The following is a 14,145-nucleotide window of genomic DNA, read 5'->3' as shown; positions in this document are numbered from 1 at the left end:
CCCATCAGACTCCTGGCCTCCACGCGGAGAGCAAAAATGCTGCTTTGAGCTCAGCGTACCCTCGTGGCAGCCCTACGCGCCTATCACGCCACCAGTGCTCCACACGTGGGCCTGGAGGGGCTGCCGCTCAGGACGGGGCTGCAGACTGCCCCCCGCCCCACCACCACCCAGTCTTTGCTGCCCCTTCCCCAGGCTTTCCCTCACCTGTCTGGTCTCCAGGGGCCTCAAGGACAGGTTGCCTGTGGGCCATGCCCACTACCCAGAGAGGGCTGGACCTCTCACTGCCCTGGCACCTGCCACAGCTGCAGGGTCTCTGGAAGGAGTCTTCCCACAGCCCGGGTGGCACCATTACCTCCCCTGTCCCGAGCACGGGGTCAGCAGGGAGCCGATGTGTTTGTCACAGTGGCCACCGGCTCAGGGAGCTGTGGGGCGTCATCCCCACTAAGGCGTTTGCTGCGTCTCACAGGCTCAGAAGCTTAGGCTTTGGGCCCGGCCAAGGGGCACAGCACAGAGACGGGGTCTGCTGGATCTTGGCCCCTGGAGTTTTGCCTCTGGACACGCAGGGGACACACCCAACTGGGCTCCCAGGCCAGCACTACCTGCACACAGACCACAGTTCAGATGGATAAAGGCCAAAATGTGAGACACAAAACATCTGTACCATCTAGGAGGCCAAAAGGGAAGACATTAACAGACCTGAAATGTACAAAAATTACTCACATTCCCACGTGACCAGGGCACGAAGCCTGATGTGAGCAACCGGCCTGAAGGTCCACAGCTCAGCGCCAACAAGCAGCAGGCCAGCGTGAGGGGGGCGCTGTGAATGGACAAAGCACAGAGGCAGCCCGACCAAGGCGCTCGGCCTGCCCGGCCCATGAGGTCAGGCCTGGCACAAAGCCCCTCTGTGCTGCCACCCCCTCCTGGTCTTGGCTGCCCGCTGCACCCTGCCTGGCGCCAGCATGAGGACCTCCCTCAGCATGTGCAGTCACCCACCTCAAGCAAACACCAGAGCCCCCATGGACTCAACTGCAGGCTCCAGGCTGCCGGGACACGCCCGACCAGCCCACTTCTCCCCATGGCACCCGGCCCACCTGCCCATGGGGACTCATGGTCCTTTACGACAGGTGCCCAGCTCCAGAGTGCTGGGGATGGGCGCTCCCCCATGGTGGCAGGGACACTCCCCAGGCACTCAGCTCCCATCAGGCCTTCCTTGCTGACAGCAGCTGAACCCTATGGCATTTCATCTACACCGCAGCACCTGACGGGTGATGCAGTCATGGGGACCCACCCGTGCGGGAGCCGGAGCTGGTCACAAGTCAGACCCGCTTCAAGGGTAGACCCGTGGGCTCTGTGGGCAGTTGGTTCTGATGCCACAACACTTACAAACTCAGTCAATCTTCCTGATGTGGCCAAGGCCACCATTTCAGTCCTTCGACAACCTGCAACTAACACTGTGTTCACGGTGGCGTGCTCACCAAGGCCGGAGGTGGGAAGAGCCCAAGCACCCGTAAAGTGCATCGTGCACGACCTGGCAGATCCCCACCATGGAATGTCACGCAGCCATATGCAGGAGGGAACAACCAGTCAGGAAGCAGAGGTCCGAGCGCCACAGCGAAGCCTTAGACCGACAGGCACACACAGAGTGTGCCCCCAGCCATGTTCCCCAGGACAGACGCAGGCTGGGCCACAATTTAAGTCTCAACATATTTTAAAAGACAGACACCACATAAAGTATCTTCTCCACCCTGTATGGTTAGGATTGGTTAGAAATCAGCAACAGTGGGACATGGGAGAATTCGCCAACGAGCGTAAATAAAACATACTATCAGACAACCAACAGGTCGGAGAAGAAGTAACAAGAGAAGTTAAAAATAAAAAACTTAAAAGAGACAAATGAAAACAAAAACAACACATCGAAACATATGAACGGAGTGGTGCCAAGTGGCTAGTTTACAGCTGTAAATGCTGACAGAGACCTCAAGTCAACAACCTAATTTTACAACTCAAGGAACTAAGAAAGGAAATAATGAAAGGCAGAGCAGAGGTAAAACGGAGAACTGAAAAGCAATAGAATCAATAAAACCAGAAGTTGAATCTTTGGAAAAATCAGCAAAATAGACAAAGTTTTAGAGAGGTGCAGATTAAGGAAAAAAAGAAAGACACAAGTTACTAAAATCAGAAATCAGAGTGGGGCTATTACTACTGACCCTACAGGAATAAGAAAAGGACTGTCGGTGTGTGCTATGAACAGTCTGTACACCCACAAACAGGATAACCTGCCTAAAATGGACACATTCTAGAAGCACAAAGTCTGCCAAGACTGAATCATGAGGAAACAGAAAATCTGAATAGAGCTGGTCCCGGAAAGGAGACGGGATCAGTGCCTCAAAATCTCCCAACAAGGAAAGTCCTGGGCCTGACAGCATCGCTCGTGAATCTACCAAACACTTGAAGAACTAACACCAGTCCTCCTCCAATCTTCCCAAAAAACTGGAGGGTATCTCCCAGCTTGTTCCCGGAGGCCAGCATCACCCTGACACCAAAACCAGACAAAGGCACCAAGAAAACTACTGCCCAACATCCCTTATGAACACTGACACCAAAATCCTGAAGCAAATGCTAACGAACCAAATTCAGCAGCATGTTGGAAGGATCACACACAAGGACCAAGTGGGATCTGCCCTGGAAAGCGGAAAGCAAGGATGGCTCAACAAACGAGCTGCCTGTGGACGTGACACGCGCATTCACAGGACAAGGAGACCACAAGATGCTTCCAGCTGCGGCGACAGGGACTGACCAAGCTGAAAATGCTTTCAAGTTAAAAACACTCAGCAAACCAGGGCAGTGGCACCATGTGTGTCTTTTCCTCACACTCCCAAGCAAGTAACTATCTCCCTGGAGACAGCACCATGCCCCACAGGTGAAGAGCTCCACCCTATGAGACTATCCTCCTGCCCCCCGGCAGATGCCAGTCCCAGATGTCACCTCTGCTTCCGCCAACTGGCTGCAGATGGAGGTTATATTAGACTCCCTCCCTGGGTTTGATTAATTTGCTAAAGTGGCTCACAGAACTCAGAGAAACATTTTACTGAGTAGATTAACCCTGGAACAGCCAGACGGAAGAGAGGCTTAGGGAAAGGTACGGGGGCTTCCATGCCCTCTGGGGGCTTCTGTGCCCTCTGGGCATGCCGCTCTCCCTGCACCTCACATAGTCACGATCCCAGAAGCCCTCTCAACCCTGTCCTTTTGGTTTTTCAGGGAGGCTTCATTATATAGGATGGTTGATTGAATCACTGGCTATTAGGACTGATTCAACCTCCAGCCAGCCCCCCTCTCCTCCCAGAGGTCAGGGGGGACAGGAAGTCCAACCCCTCTCATCACTTGCTCTTCATAGTGACCAGCCCCACCTCAGGCGTCTTTTTAGCAAAAAACCAGAAGTGCTCAAAAGGGACTCCTAATGAATGATAAAAAGACACTCTTGTCCTGCAGGAAAACCCCAAAGGACTTAGGAGCTCTGTGCCAGAAGCTGGGGACAAAGACCACACACGGTCTTGTACCACAGGAGGAAGAAATACCTGACATAATAAAAGCCGTGTATGAAAACCCACAGCAAACATCAAACTCAGTGGTGAAAAACTGGAAGCTCTTCCTCTAAGAGCAGGAATAAGACTTCTACGCGGCACGGTAGTGGAAGCCTAGCCAGGGCAATCAGGCAAGAGAAAGGAAGAAAAGTATATAAATTGCGAAGGAATAAGTAAAATTACCTCTGTTCACAGATGATACAGAAAAACCTGACATGATAAAAATGTCGTTAGAACGAATAAGGGAATTCAGCACAACAGCAGGACACGAAGGTGCGCTGCTTTTCTGCATACCAGCCGTGGCAGCCCAAGAAGGAAATGAAGGCGACAGCTCTGCACAGCGGCATCGAGGACCCAACACTTGAGCGCAAGTCTAACGAGGAGGTCAAAGATTTGTACACTGAAAACAAAAAACACAAGAAGCACAGGAAGAAGTGAAAGACGACAGAGAGAAGTGGGAAGACAGCCCCGTCTACAGACTGGAAGGCCTCATATTGCTGAGCTGTCAACACTACCCAGACCAATCTGCAGAGTCAGTGTAAGCCCGACCGAACCCTAGCGACGTGTTTTGTAGAAACAGAAAAGTCCAGCTTAAAAATCCTGTCAAGGGACCCAGAATAGCCCAACCCATCCTGGAAAATGACAGCGCTGGAGTGCAGAGCAACAGCGACAGGGAGGGGTTCTCTTTCCGAGCATGTTTTGGAGGTAGACAGAGGCGGGCACAGTGTGACACCCCAAATGCTACAAAATTAAAGTGATTAAAACATGCTGTGTGCTTTGTTGTGTGTACTTTACACAATTAAAAAAATACCATGCAACCAACTAAATTCAGACTGACAACCCAGACAGAATGTGCTGGAAGGTATCTCACTGCAAGTGACCACAGGCTCGACTGGTGCCACGTGGCCCTTCAGGCTGCCAGTGCCCAGGTGCTGCCATCCGCTTGTCCATCATCAGTCCTTCCAGTGCCCCCCGTGGTCCCGACTCTGCTCTCTGCACAACAGCATCCCACACACGAGGCCTGCTCCCCCCATGCGGGTGGTGCTGCCTGGCTGGATAGCGGCGAGCAGGACACTTAGTCCACGGTGGCCACCGGGCATCCCAGCTGCTAAAACCAAGCCCAAAGACTGAAACGCCAGAGAGAACATGGAGGTCAGGCCCCAGAAGGTGTTCTGTCCACACTCTGGGCCCTCAAGGTGAGGGCGGTCCTCGCTCAGGGCCACCCGGCCAGGACACTGCCCCAGCAACAGCACCGTGAGCAGGAAGCCCGCTCCCCACCATGCGCACTGCCCCAAGAGGATGGAATGTTCTGCCACAAAGCTGAGTGGCCCCAAAGCCCCAGGATCGGCCTGGTAAGCATCTCAAGGATGTGTTTTTGTGCCTGAGACGTCTTTGTGTGAAGCCTGCCACATTCTCCACATTCCCCCCCGGGTGACACAGCCACTGCCCGCGTGCCACTCCCTGCTACCTGCAGCAGAGATGCCAAGCCCCCAGGCACCCATGGCCCCCACACCCCTGACTCCAGCACGGCACAGGCTGAGCCAATGCCAGTCACCACACCTGAGACTGGGCGTGAACGTGCACCTGGTCAGCACCCACGGCAGGGGTGCAAGGACGGTGCTGGGGCTGTGGACAGAAAGGGCCCAAGACCGGCCAGCACTGCAGGGGCCGGGACAGGGCTGAGACCCGATGAGGACTGCGGGGGCCTCCCTGGGGACAAGGAAGCTGACACCTGGCCAAAGCCATCCAGGCGGCAAACAGAGCCGGCTGCACGACCCTTTGGAGAGCAGAGGGCTACCCTCACCTTTCTTGTATATTTTTTTACATCTCAAAAACAACATGTGAACTGTGAGAAGTGTGACACTGCTTTTTCAGGGTGCACACCCCTTTCCACAGAACGTTGGTGCCCCAGAGGGAGGGTCATGGGTGGGGACCAGGACTCTGAAGCCCATGTGCCTGCGGACCACCGACGGGCTGCCCCACCTGCCCGGGGCTCCTACAGGCCATCTTGGCTGTGAGCAGCACAACTAAACGTGCATCTGCTTTCCCGGGGGGGCCTGGCCATCTCCACCACCCGAGCTGGGTCGCCGGGTTCTTACCCACATGGCCTCTGGTGCAGCTTCACCCTCAAGCTGCGCCCCCACCTGCCGCTGCCAACGGGCACTATTCAGCACCAGCTGACACCATGTACTTACTTACGTATCTCACCTGTCACCTGCCTCCCAGCTGGACACACCAGGGCTCGTGCCATCACCCTGTCCAGCCAGTGAGGGAGGCGCCCAGTGCCATGCACACAGAGAAAACCAGGGCCAAGTGAAGGAATGTGCCCCCCAAGCCACCTCAGACTCTCCCACGCTCCCCGAAACTGCCCCTCATATCAACCCCTGCACCCACCTGCTTTGGGCCCCTTTGGGCCCCTGTTCTTCAGTAGACCCCAGGGTCAGGCCCCGACCACGAGCCTCTCTCTCTTGTTCTGACAACCTTCTCCATCCTGAGGAACCCCAAATCTCTCTTCACTGACTTCTCCCCTAAACTCAGACTCACACCAACTACCCACTTGACACCTGTACAGGCCCCACAGGCAAGAGCTCAGCACGGCCTCTGCCCGTATCTGCTCCCACCCCACACGGGGCACCACCAGCTCCCAGTGGCAGCGCCCAGGCCGGGAGCCTGACCCAGCGCTGACCTGGGGTCCCCTGCAGGAAGGGGCTGAGTCCCCTGAGCCACACTAGCAGCCCCCTCTGTCCAGCGCTCCCCATTCCCAGAGATGGTGCGGCACCAGGCCAGGAGGGTCCGCTGGCTGGTGGGCAATTTCTCCATGCCCCACCGTGTGGGCACTCTGCCATGAAGGACAGGTGGGCAGCAAACTGCTCCAGCCTGCCTGAGGTCCAGTGGCCCCCAGGGTGAGGTCAGAGGCTCCCTACTGGACCCACTCATTCTGGGCTCCATTTCCTACCAGCAGACCCAGGTGCAGACCCCCACCTCACCCCTGGGGACCAGTACGGACTGGGGAGAGGGCCGAGGCCCAGGCTGGGCGGAGCTGCAGGCGGGCCTCCATGCGGAGCAGCGACCCGCCGTCTCGGCCTGGGCCCTCCCTCGGGCACTGACAGCCAAGCCTCTGATGGCAGCGTCTGAGAGCCGGCGCACACCCCCTGGTGAAGGACACGCCCAGGGGCGACCCGCACGGGCCTGGCCAGCTGCCCCCTCTGCCTTCAGACACTTCACATGAGCCGTGGGCCCCACGAAGCACGAGCCACCTTCCCGCCTGTAAGGGGCAAAGGAGTGGGAGTCAAAGTGGAGGGCTGTACTCACCGTCCTCTCCAGGACAAGGCATGCCCGGCTGCTCGGGGGCGCTGGGGAAAACTGGAAGAGAGACAGGAGTCAGTGCCCGCGGCAAGCAGCCGCCCACGGCGGCCTCACGGCCCTGCTCAGGGCCTGCTGACCACACGGAATCTGAGGTGAGGCCCACGTTGCCACAGAACACCTACTCAAAGGAGATGCTCGCTAAGGCGACAGCCTGGACACTCAAGTGCACCTATGGACGCTAAATTCCCTCATAAGGAAGGCTTCAACGTGCAGTGAAAATTTCAGGGGAAAAAACAGGGGGCTCTGGCTAATGGGCCCATCTGAGCCGGAACTTCTGTTTTGTAGTAATAAATGCGGAAACAGGAAAGACCTGCACTTACTTTGAAAACAGACACTTGAAAGTGCATTACATTCCATTTATTCATATTCAAGATAGAGTTCAAAATTAAATATTCTAAAATAGACCCTGGGCTGGGGGGTGTTATGCTCGGTGAGGTGGGCCGGGCGGGGAGGGACGGGTGCCAGGTGATTTAACTCGTGCAAAAACTGAAGGAACAAAACAGCAGCAGACTCACAGAACCCAAGAATGGACACACAGTTACCAAAGGAGAAGGGACTGGGGAGGACGGATGGGGAGGGAGGGAGAAGGGGATTAAGGGGCATTACGATTCGCACACATAATGTAGGGGATGGGGGGCCACGGGGAAGGCAGTTCAACACAGAGAAGACAAGCAGTGACTCTATAGCGTCTTACTACGCTGATGGACAGTGACTGTAACGGGGTATGTGGGGGGGACTTGGTGATGGGGGGAGTCTAGTAACCACAAGGTTGCCCATGTGATTTTATATTAATGATACTAAAATTAAAAAAAAAATTGACCGTGGGTTTCCGCAGTAAATTATTATAACAGACGCTTAAAATGTACCTGGAACAACCTTCCTAGAAAACCAAGTGAATTTTGAAGCAATGTCACAGCTGTCAACATGGAGAGGCAACACGCACGTGCTCATCGCCATAACAGAGCAGACTACGTCAGGTCTGAGCTTTAAGCCACGTTTATATGATGAGCTACAAAAATCGGGCATTTGACCCACTGCCAGCCCAGTGCTGGAGGGGCAGCGATCAGACAGAGAGCGGCGGGAGGCTCACCACTCCGGCCCAGCCCTGGACTTGCTGCCCACGCCTGCAGGCCTAGCCAGGAGTCCCAGCTGGCTGCCGCAGACACCGGAACTGCTCTCTCAGGCCCACAGACACACCACCGGACCCTGGCAGTGCAGGGGAGCACAGGCTGAAGACCCCAACCTGGCTACCCGCTCTGCCCACTGCCCTGGGCCCTGCGGCACCCAGTGATGGCAGCCCCAGAATCGAGGGCGACTGGGACAAACAAGAACCAGGCGTCTGTGTCCAGCGAGAAGACGGCTTACTGAGCTCCAGCAACAGCGATTTTCCTTTGGGTGGGCAAGATGCCAGAGACCATCAAGCCCCAAAGGCCCTATGCCCCACATCTGGACACTCTGGCATCTGAAGGTTTCAGCCAGATCCTCCGGCCCCCGTGGTCAGCAAGGACCTGGGCTCCACCCACCCAGGCCACAGTGGGACCGCCCCACTGCCCCGGCCACCACTGACCATGAAAGATGAGCCCTTCATCTTTGCGCTGACAGGCCAGGCGGAAGGCCTCCACCAGCTCCATCTGGGAGGACACCGTGCAGGGGTCACCTGGGGGGGGGTGCGAAACATCGCTGAGACCATGGCAGACCTACAGCAAAGGGGTCCTACTCCACGTCAGGAGGGCAGAGCGCCCTGCTCGGACTGGCCGGCCAACAGCTGGAGGGCGGAGACCGGCAGCAGGACCAGCGAGCCCACAGCCCAGACCCCTTCTCAGAACCAAGCCTCTCCCAAAGGGAAGTGAGTCCGCAGGGAGCCAAAGCCGGCTGCGGTGGAGGGAGGCACGTTCCCCTAAGGCCAGTCCCACGCTGAAGGGAAAGGGGCCCACTCCTGCCACCAGACAGGGCGCAGGAACCATGGAACCAACACCCCTCGAGGCCCAACTCCAACCGACAGCTGCCAGCCAGCCATGCAGAAGGGGTCCCACACTGCCTCCCAGCCAGGACAAGCCCAAGCTCACCCACCCGCTTCCCTGAGAAAACGGGGGGTCACCCTTCACATCACCCACCAGAAAAGCCCGAAATGGGAGAAAGGAAGGCCAAGTGAGGAGGGGGAGGACCCGAGGGCCCCCTGCCCAGAGGCACCTCCCTTCCCCCCAGAGCGCTCCCTCTCTGTACTGCAGCCAGCCTCCTCCAGAACGGTTTCCGGCACCCCCCCTCCAGGAAGCTGGCTGCTAACCAGTTAATCCCACAGTGGTGTCTCCCTGTGAAGGGGCCGCACCACTTAGTTCAAAGAAGATCTGGAGGTTTTGGTCAGGGGGATGTGGCCACGGCTACCTTCACTGTCCACCCACTTGAGGGTGAAGGGGTCCCCCTGGGGCAGCCTGCACATCGCTCTCACTTCTTCACAGAGCTCGGCGAAGGTCGTCGCGGGGTCCAAGCTGGTGATCAGCATGTCCCTGGGGCAGAAGAGGACGCAGACATGGTTCATCAGAAGCACAGTCAACACACACTAAACGCTGCTGATTAGCTGAGATACTGATTAAATCACTGAAACTTTCCTCAAAGAAAATAGTACAGATCATGGAGTAGAATAACCAGCCATGGTTTTTTAAAAGCACCAGTGCCCTTTTGAGGAAAGGAAAGCGCTGTCCTGGTACCTGGATGCGGAGAAGCGAGGGGGCAGGGGCAGGAAGCACACGCCAGGCACCAGGCTCAGGGTTTGGGTGGGGTGGGCACCCTTGGCCTCATTAATCCTTCCCCCAGCACAGGTAACCTAACATGGGAGGCAGCTCTTTTAAACCCTTTGGTGGGGCTGTAACATCATTCCAGACATGAGTTTTTGAAAAGCAAGTCACACGGAGGCCTCTTATCTCTTCATCCAAAAATGGGGTGCGCCTGGATGGCGGGAGACAGCTCAGGGGTGAGGGTCACCCTCTGAGGACGGGCTCTTCACTGGGAGGCTGCCAGCCCGGGAATCAAGGCAGGGAGGGGCCCAGAAGCAGCCCACTGAGCAAAGGCTGGCGCTGACCCAGGTGGCGCTCCCACTGAAACCGAGCAGGAGCCACACCCTCTCGGAAGATCCTGAGGCGTCCGCATCTGACATAACCAGAGGGCAGAGCCTGGAGAGGTCCGAGGGGGCACAACACCCCGAACGGCAGTGGCGTGGACACCGCACCGACCCTCTGCTGCCGTCGTTCGGGGTGTTGTGCAGAGGGTTGGTGCGGTGTCCACGCCACTGCCTTCCAAGCTTCACCAAACACGCACTGGCAAAGGAAGTCTGCCCCAGAGGCAGTAAGTCCTGGGCGCCCTGGGCCCCCAGGACCCTGTGTCTCTTTGCTGGGCACCTGCCCAAGGGTCTCCCTCACCTAGGGCAAGATGGCCCCCAGCTGCAGACCCTCCTGCTGTAACTGAACATCTGCTCTTAAGACCCTGGGCACCCCCAGTGCCCCCACACTCTGCAGGACAGTAATGGAGCTCATCTTCACTGCAGCCTGCAGTGTCTGCACAGATAGGCCGCTGAGGCACAGAGGGGTCACGTGCCCCACTAGTGTAGGCCCCAGACACCAAGCCCCCACCCCACCTACCCCGTCAGCCTATGGTCTCCCGGACCTGCTACCCACACTGCCAGAAACACTCGTCACCTGACCCAGTGTTCGCCAGTCCTGCTGCCACAAACTATAGAAGTCGGGGTCTGACACCCATTCATTCACCTTTGACCTTCCCTGCCCACGTCCTCCCCCTGGAGTTCTGCCCCCAAGCAGAAGCTGGTGCTCCTCTGGGAGCGGTGGGAGGGCCCAGCACAGCTGCTTCTGTGACCTTAAAAGAGCAGCGTCCACAACTCACCTGGCAGAGCAGGGTCCCCAAACCCGGCCCCCACCCGGACTCAGCTGGAACCCCAGGGGCTGCCATCCCCCAGACAGGTGCCCCACCCCCCAGTCCCGGCTAGCAAGCCTTTGGAGGGCTGCCAAAGGCAGGCAAGGGTAGCCAGGAGAAGCCGCGCCTTGTGGGGGCAGCTGAAGGCCCTGCACTTTTTAAGAACAGCACCTTGGGCGTGTCTGACCCGCACCTCACCCCCTACTGCCCTAAACAACCTCCCTCCGGGCAGGGGGCAGGAGGGAGAATTTCACTTGGAGCCAGGGGCTTGTGTGAGCGAGTAAGGATCGTGGCGGACGCCCCCTGCAGCCATCTTCGCTACGGCGCTCTGGGTTCAAAGCTTCCTGCTTTGACTCCAGCAGTTGTGGGTAAAATTTGAACATTTTCCAGAATATCTCGCCTGGCTTTAGTGTGTCTGCATATCGATAGGCGTTCAGAGGTGTTAAGAAATATAGCTTTAGTGCGTTTGCAACATTCCTCAGGGGTGGAGAGAAGTTCATCTCCATATCAGTGGGTAATTACCTGGGCACAGGGGGGCTTATCTGTACCTGTACTGAGAGGCGAGGGGGGGGCGGTTTTGCTTCTGCAGGAGCAGGAAAGAGGGAAGACCCCGGACTGGAGTTTGTAAGCAATAGACAGGTCTTAAACTTTATTTCTCCCTTTGACTGATTTCGGTTTTTGGCGGTATTTTGCCCTGGGATTTCCTCTCCCCGGATTCACAGCAGTCCAGCCCCTTGGGAGTGCCTCCGACGCAGGGAACCTTGGGAGGAGCAGGCCCAGGAGGGAGTGAGGAGGGGGCAGCAGCCAAGCCCCTCAGTACCGGCAGCCTGGGGCAGAAAAGATACGGGGTGGGAGAGAAAGACGGGCAGGGAGGGGAGAGAGGGGGTGGGGGGAAGGTGGGAGATGCAGGGGGGAGGGCAGGGCCGGGGGCGCACAGGCGGCCAACGGAGGAGAGGGGAGCGTGCGGCCTCCTCCGCCCAGGAACCGGACTCCACGGGTCACATTACTGGGTAACCGAAGCTCCCGCCGGGGGCGGGGCCGGGGGCGGGGCTGCTCCACCTGGGACTCCCCGGGGCTCCGCCTCCCCCAGGAGGGCTCGGGGCAGGAGGAGCCAGGCCCGGCCTGGGGGTCCCGCCCCCACCCGCCGCACCCACCGCTCCGCAGCGCGAGGACTCCCTCTGGTTAAGGGCTAACTCTGATTTTGCACAAAGCTGCCAGCTGCTCAGTTCCTGGCTCCTGGCTCCTGGCTCCCGGCTCCTGGCTGGCCGTGTTGACGGGCCCTCCACAGTATACCAACGGGCACGCCAAGATGCGCTGGCCCCGGGACCAGTCTGAGGCCGGCTTCTGTCCGCAGCCCACCTTCCAGGCCAGAAGACGGGGCTCCCTGGCCTCTTCAGGCAGGCCGGCCGACCAACGCCGAGAAACCCTTCCCTCCGGTTCTGCCACCAACCCCCCCACGCAGGTGACCCGCTGGGGATGGCAAAGAGGGCAAAAGAGGCCTGGCCAGACACTCCGTAGGGCACCTCAGGAGGTCAAGAACTCCAAGCCCTTCTCGGGTGGGAGGACACCGGGCAAGTGGACCTCTGCGGGGACCCCCGAGGAATGCCCCTATAGCTGACACGGCCAAGGTCACCGCAGGGCTGGCTTTTACTCCCACCGCCTCCCAACAGGAGTGGCAACCCTTGGGGCAGCCAGGTGGGGTTTGGGGGCTCCTGGAGACCAACACCGGTGGTCTGCAGCGGTCTGCCTGCAGCGCTTCTACTCTGCCTAAGAGACGGGGCATATGCTGGCCTCGGAGCAGCCCCTTCACCCACCAGGGCCAAGTGCCCGGCACTGCCCCGCCCAGCCAGGTGCTCCAGCCACTGACCCCTGTGAGGTGCCTGCTCGTCCCATTTCACACGAGAAGTCGGGTCCGGGGTGCGGAGAAAGCGCGGGGCTCAGCGTCAGGAAGGTCGGGCCCCCAACGCACGCAGGCGGCCGGGAGCCTCCCGGGGACCCTCCAATTGCACAACCACAGATGGTTCGCCAGGCCTCGCCTTCACCTGCGTCGCTAAACTTGTCTTAAACTGAGACCTCTGGCCGGGAAATTCGGAAAAAGTTTAAGAAATCCTGATTTTTGAAAGTCTGCCAGCGGTTTTCACAATTTAACAAAAACTTTAGTCCTTACAGGCTTTCGGCCTTCATGTCTCGCCCTTTTCCACGGAAAACATCAACACTGGGTCCGGGACCGCGCGGAGAAGCCCGACCCCCGCGCTGGGGGGTCCGCCAGACAAGTCGGGTCCCAGGAACACCTTCCCCGGATGGGGAGACCCGCGCGGACGCCCGCGCCCTCGGCGCCGCCCTGCCCACGAGGATTTCCGCGGGTGACGTTCAAGGGCGCTCGGAGCGCTGCCTCGCCCGGGGCGCCTCTAGGCGCCAGCGCGTCGACACCTCCCGGGACGCCCCGGGGCCCGGCGTGGCCTCGCTGTCTCCTCCCTCCCGCGCCGCTGCCGGGAGCCCCGGGCCTCCGCCGCCCGGGCCCCAGCGCGCCCCCCGCCGTCGGGCGCGGCCCTCACCCGCTGTAGTGCGCCTTCAGGCGGACGCGGCCGCTGTGGCGGACGGGGCTTCCGTACATCTTGAGACCCGTCCTGCTGGGCATGGCGCTCCGCCGGCCTCGGTCAGCTCCACGCCCCGGGCGCTCGGGCCATGGCGCGGGCCCCAGGGGCCCCAGGTGCGGCGGCGGCGGGACGCGAAGGGAGAGCGCGGCTCGGGAACCGAGGAGCGCAGCTCCGCCAACTCCGCGAACTTGGGAGGGGCGGGGGGCGGGGCGCGCACTGAGTCCCGGCGTCAGGCTCCGCAGGGCCGAAGAGGCGGGGTGCGAACATGGCCGACGCGAGGCTCCGGGGGCCCAATCGGCGGGGCGGGCGGTCCCGGGGCGGGGGCGGTGGCACCTGCGGCCAATGAGGACGAGGCGGGGCGGCACCTGGGCCAATCCCCGGGGAACGCCGCGGCCGCGGCCCGGCTCTGCCCGGCAACCCAGAGCGGCGCCCTCCGCCCGCCCGCGCGCGTCCCGTCGGAGAGGTGGGCTCCGATCACGGCCACGGGAGCGGCCTCTGCTCTGCAGCGCCCCGACCCCTGTCGGAAATGCCCGCCCTCGGCTGCCCCGTGCAGCCGCACTGACTCCAGCAATCTGTCCCGAAAGCCGGGTAATTCGGGGGCGCGCGCGAGCCCCAAAGCCGCCCGTCTAGCGGATAGCGCGGAGGGGTCACCGGTGACACGAGGGGCGGGGGCCGCGGCC

At 59.5% G+C, this 14,145-nt stretch overlaps 1 protein-coding gene across 2 annotated transcripts in view; it reads right to left on the bottom strand.

Annotated features, from left to right (window-relative positions):
• The window catches only part of PRKCZ (protein kinase C zeta), a 90,585-nt gene extending 76,902 nt beyond the window's left edge, over positions 1-13,683 (bottom strand). Inside the window, exons 1-4 of one of the 2 annotated variants that reach the window (XM_036999856.2) lie at positions 13,424-13,683; positions 9,330-9,451; positions 8,515-8,604; positions 6,894-6,944 (exon numbers count right to left, since the gene is read on the bottom strand). In XM_036999856.2, coding sequence (XP_036855751.1) covers positions 6,894-6,944; positions 8,515-8,604; positions 9,330-9,451; positions 13,424-13,506 — 346 coding nt within the window. In that variant the 5' untranslated portion in view covers positions 13,507-13,683. Of the gene's footprint in view, positions 1-6,893; positions 6,945-8,514; positions 8,605-9,329; positions 9,452-12,735; positions 12,925-13,423 lie in introns of those variants that run through there. The other variant, XM_073233028.1, reaches the window with a different exon arrangement.
• Between the last annotated feature and the right edge of the window lie 462 nt (positions 13,684-14,145).

The sequence above is a fragment of the Manis javanica genome, chromosome 4 (genome assembly GCF_040802235.1).
Source record: "Manis javanica isolate MJ-LG chromosome 4, MJ_LKY, whole genome shotgun sequence".
In the NCBI taxonomy this organism is placed as follows: Eukaryota; Metazoa; Chordata; class Mammalia; order Pholidota; family Manidae; genus Manis; species Manis javanica.
Note: the sequence above shows the minus strand (reverse complement) of the source record. Positions and strands in the feature narration are given on the sequence as shown.